The 4310-nt window shown below is 34.1% G+C and overlaps 1 protein-coding gene across 1 annotated transcript; it reads right to left on the bottom strand.

Annotated features, from left to right (window-relative positions):
- Positions 1-580: 580 nt before the first annotated feature.
- LOC109588091 (uncharacterized) lies at positions 581-4268 on the bottom strand. The gene is made up of 13 exons (XM_020004279.1): positions 4236-4268; positions 3687-3771; positions 3456-3500; positions 3086-3165; positions 2819-3038; positions 2698-2772; positions 2547-2645; positions 2460-2503; positions 1634-1666; positions 1549-1584; positions 1293-1415; positions 902-1247; positions 581-851 (listed from the first exon to the last, which is right to left on the bottom strand). Exons 1-13 carry the CDS (start codon positions 4266-4268, stop codon positions 742-744), a joined length of 1329 nt encoding a protein of 442 aa, XP_019859838.1. The 3' UTR covers positions 581-741.
- Between the last annotated feature and the right edge of the window lie 42 nt (positions 4269-4310).

The following is a 4310-nucleotide window of genomic DNA, read 5'->3' as shown; positions in this document are numbered from 1 at the left end:
GAGATCACGATGGTACCTTTCTCTTCGTGCCTCTATGCTTAGTTCGCTCGGGAGAGGTACAACAGATCGGCCGCTTTTTGGCGTTATTTTGGTGGATTTCTGCTCTCAGTAATATGGCAGGCAGAACTAACCAGTCTATTCTCATGTAGCATGGCCTTGTGCATAGTTTTAATCATAAAATGAAACTGGGGTAGCTAAAGCTTGTTTGCAGGAGGGAGAATAAGACATTTTCTCTTGTCACGGGGGAGCGCACTTGCTTTAAACACCTGTTTTTACACAGCTAACACATTTTATTTTTGTATCAAAGAAAAATATAAACATGTGCGTATATTATAAGAGCCCAAGTACAGGTGAAATAGCTTGCGGGACTTCACTAGAGACCATTCTTTCCAGCCATGTCAGGCATTTTCGTCCGCCTCTCACTGTCACAGAGACTGTACCTGAATAGTTACATTGATTTGAATGGGATCACGTGATCTGTTTCCAATCCCGGTTACGTAGTCTATAATATCTATGCTGTACCTAATAATTTAAATACATTTACTATTAAGCAAATTATAGTGGGTGGGGCTAATCAATATGAATAACAGGGTGTTGATCAGTGGATCACTATTAATTGATAATTATAAAAGTAAAAATAAAATCTGAAATACAAATTATACTAATCAAGTTGAACTGTAACATAGTATAACTCAGTTTTAATCTTGAATAGGTAAGAACATAGCTTTTGCTTAACACGCATTACAAATAAGTTGCAACAGTAGAAGTCCTTCCTTCCCTCCCTCCCTCTGCACTTGCGTGAGGAGGCAGAGGAGGAGGATGGGAAGGAGGAGCTGAGGAAAAATGTGAATCTACAAAAGATTAATGAATAAATTATATCAAATAAGATGTAATTATTTACCATCATTGACATGATGTGGTAAATTCCTTGCAGCATCAGTTCCACCATTAGTTTCTTGTCCAGTAGTAGTAGCTCCATTACTTTTCTTATCAGGTATTGCTGGAGGAGTAGCTCCAATTACAGTAGTACCACTAGCAGTAGATACTACCACATCATCATAAGACTGAGGTTGAGCAGTGGCTTTAGGTACAGTTTTTTTAATGTCAGCATATAAAACTGATGGTGCTTCAGTTTTTGCTAATTTAGTAGTTGCAGGTGCTAATCCTAAATCTGAATATATCAGCTCTTTAGCAGCTCCTCCCTCAGTAATAGTTTCTTTTTTGCTTGTGGATGATTTTGATTGTTTCTAAGATAAAATAAACTGTTAAATTTTGCAATAATAATGGCCAACCTTATTTTTATTCACTTGTTTTGCCATTACTTCACTATTTCCAGGTGTAGCAGGACTAGCTTCAACAGGATCAATATCATATGGCTTTGGGGCAATATTGTCACCTTCAGGAACAACAGTTGTCTAATGACAAAGGAATAATAAAACACATGCTGTGACAAAACTTATTATACCTACATAATCAACAAATAATTATTACTGTATCAGATACATTTGTATTGAACAAATTAAATAAGTTTATATTTTAACGCTTTACCTCAGTTTGTGCTTTACTGACCATATCATGTTCAGACTATAATTAAAATATTATTAATTATTTCAAAAATTATTTTATAACATACATTGCTCATACTAACAGATGAACAAGCAGAACTCTACAAACAATAAAAATACATTAATCAAATAATTTACTAATGAAGCACTATGGTGCAATGGACTCGCCTACTGGAATTCACTTGAGTGATATGTATTACTTGTACTGTGATATTTTAAGCAATTTGAAAAAAATTATTATTATGGACTGCATAGTTATAATGATAATTAAAATAAGCTATGGGTGTGGTCAACAACTAACTAAATCATGGCACATGGGTAGGAGAAAGAAGAAAAGCTGAAATTTATTTTAGCATCTAAAGCTCTATTCCAAGAAAGAGTTGGCACAGAAAATTTTTCTAGATATTTAAAAGAGATTGAGAGAGTTTAGTTGTCCCTGCTTTCCCCAGTGCCGCCTGAAAAATTCTCAAAGAGGCTAAATCACAAAGTTTGAGCAACTGTAACTCACAAACAACGAAGTTAGAACAAAATCGTTCTTTTTGTTTTTCGTTAGATGGGATTTTCTACCTCTGAAGCAAATCTCGGCCCTGTAGAGTGAAACACGAGCTCTCACCTGGAGAGAGGTCCCCTGGTTTAGCAGTTCACAGCTTTTGGTGCCACGGGATGCTACAAGAGCATAACTAGATGAAAGAAAGCAACTTTATCTGTTGCTAGAAGAAGAAATAGAGCTCTAGACTGCTCAAACAAAAAGATATTTTTTTTAGAAATCAATTAAACTGTGTGGACAGAATGACAGAATGACAACCCAACTGCTTAGTACCCGCCTACGCGAGTCCAACAATCATTAGTACATGCATGTAGATATAAACCAGTGAGTGTGACTTATTAACTTACTCCATCAAATTGTACCCTTTCAGGAAGTAGTTGTCCTCTCTTTTCTATTAAACAAATAATAACAATGTCAAAAGAAGAAATACTAACTATTTCTCTTCTTATAGCATATAACCACTATAATCACTATTATTATTATTACTATCAGTAGTACAGCAATACTACCACCAACACTAATTCCAATAATTACTATAAATACAATAAATGAATAAGTTAGTGCAGTTTATGTGTAATGGTAAACCTGGTCTAGTTATTATTGGATCAGGAGATGAAGTACTAGTAAGTGATGGAGTAGGATCAATTATAGGAGTAGTGTCTAGATAATAATAACATATAATGATAAAAATAACATACATACTCACCAAATGCTAGTATAAATGGTTTACTACTACCAGCCTCATTACTAAATACAACAGTGATATTACACTGTTGATACTGAGGTACTGATATTAATCCTGTTATATTCATTGGTCGTTTAGCATATTCCACTAGTATAGTATTATCATATACAACACCAGTTCCAGTACACTGTATAGTAACTGTAGCATTCTTAGGAGCTTCACCAGTACACTCCAGTGTAATCTATAATAACATTTTGATAACATTAAATATTAACAAAGGATTATTACTGGTATATCATAAGAAGCAGTAGCACTAGTCTCATTAAATGTTATTATATCTGAAGCACCTTTTTTAACTGATCTTGGAACTAAATAAACATAAAATCATTTATTCAGTAATTACTGTTTATTGTACCTCTTTGATATGAGAATGTATCATTATTAGATATTCCTTCTCCTAATTCATTAACTCCAGTTATAACATATTGATAACGATGAATAAATAAAACATTATCCACAAACTGATAACTGGTATCATATACTGCTACAGTATTCACTAGACTACCAGTAGTAGCACCATATATTCTTAGTATGTAATACTGTATAGATACTCTATCATCAACTGTAGGAGCAGTCCATGTTATATCAATAGTAGAACAGTTGTCAATTGAAGAGTCAATGTTAGTAACTGGACCAAGAAAACCTATATAAAGTATACAAATGAACATTTGAGTAGGGAAATATTATTTACCAAATCCAAAAGAAGGTATAGGTGGAAATTCTCCTCCATTATTACTCAGTGATACATTAACAATAAATGTATTTAAATTATTAGGTACAGTTATTACTCCAGTAATCATCAGTTGATCATTAACTTGTGTTGATATACTGGTATTCTTTATGACTGCATTATCAGTATTCAGTATACTAACTGTTATACTAATGGGATACTCTCTTTCACATAGCTCAGTGACCTAAGGGGGTAAGAAATCAACGTGATCAAGAAATGACTTAAAAGTATGCATGCATTCCTTTTTTGGGCTGGCTAAAATTGTCATAATTAATTATGTACTTGCCAGGACTTAGAATACAAAATGAACAAGAGTTTTGTACTTTAAGTAGTTGCAGCGGACACTTAAAATACTTAATTTACATGTCACCAGGCAATAAAACCATGTCAGAGCCCATTTTCTTTTTGGCAGTGGTTATTTTTACGGGCCCGTAATCCCACCGTGGGTGGCTATTTTTACGGCAGGATGATTTACTCATTTTAAAACCTGGGAAACACTCTAAAATAAAAAAACTAAACCCTAAACTAACCTTGGGGACTCCTAACATAACTAGGGGGCTCATAAAATGACTGGGGACGCTCTAAAAAAAAAACCGCCACCCTAACCCCTAAACCCTAAAAACAATAGCTAAGTAGGGGACTCCTAACATAACTAGGGCTCCTAACATAATTAGGGAACATAGCGAAGTAGGAAGATAAAAAATCAATTTGTTAAAGTCAAAA

The sequence above is a fragment of the Amphimedon queenslandica genome, unplaced genomic scaffold (assembly GCF_000090795.2).
Source record: "Amphimedon queenslandica unplaced genomic scaffold, v1.1 AMPQUscaffold_12293, whole genome shotgun sequence".
NCBI lineage: Eukaryota > Metazoa > Porifera > Demospongiae > Haplosclerida > Niphatidae > Amphimedon > Amphimedon queenslandica.
This window is presented reverse-complemented; position numbering and strand designations above follow the sequence as displayed.

Excerpts from the sequence above, each read along its gene's own strand:
- LOC109588091 (XM_020004279.1), bottom strand. The coding sequence starts at position 4,268 with ATGTTCCCTAATTATGTTAGGAGCCCTAGTTAT. Across the intron at positions 3,772-4,235 it reads ATGTTAGGAGCCCTAGTTAT|GTCACTGAGCTATGTGAAAG; the intron begins GTTAGGAGTCCC and ends TTACCCCCTTAG. Across the intron at positions 852-901 it reads ACCACATCATGTCAATGATG|ATTCACATTTTTCCTCAGCT; the intron begins GTAAATAATTAC and ends AATCTTTTGTAG.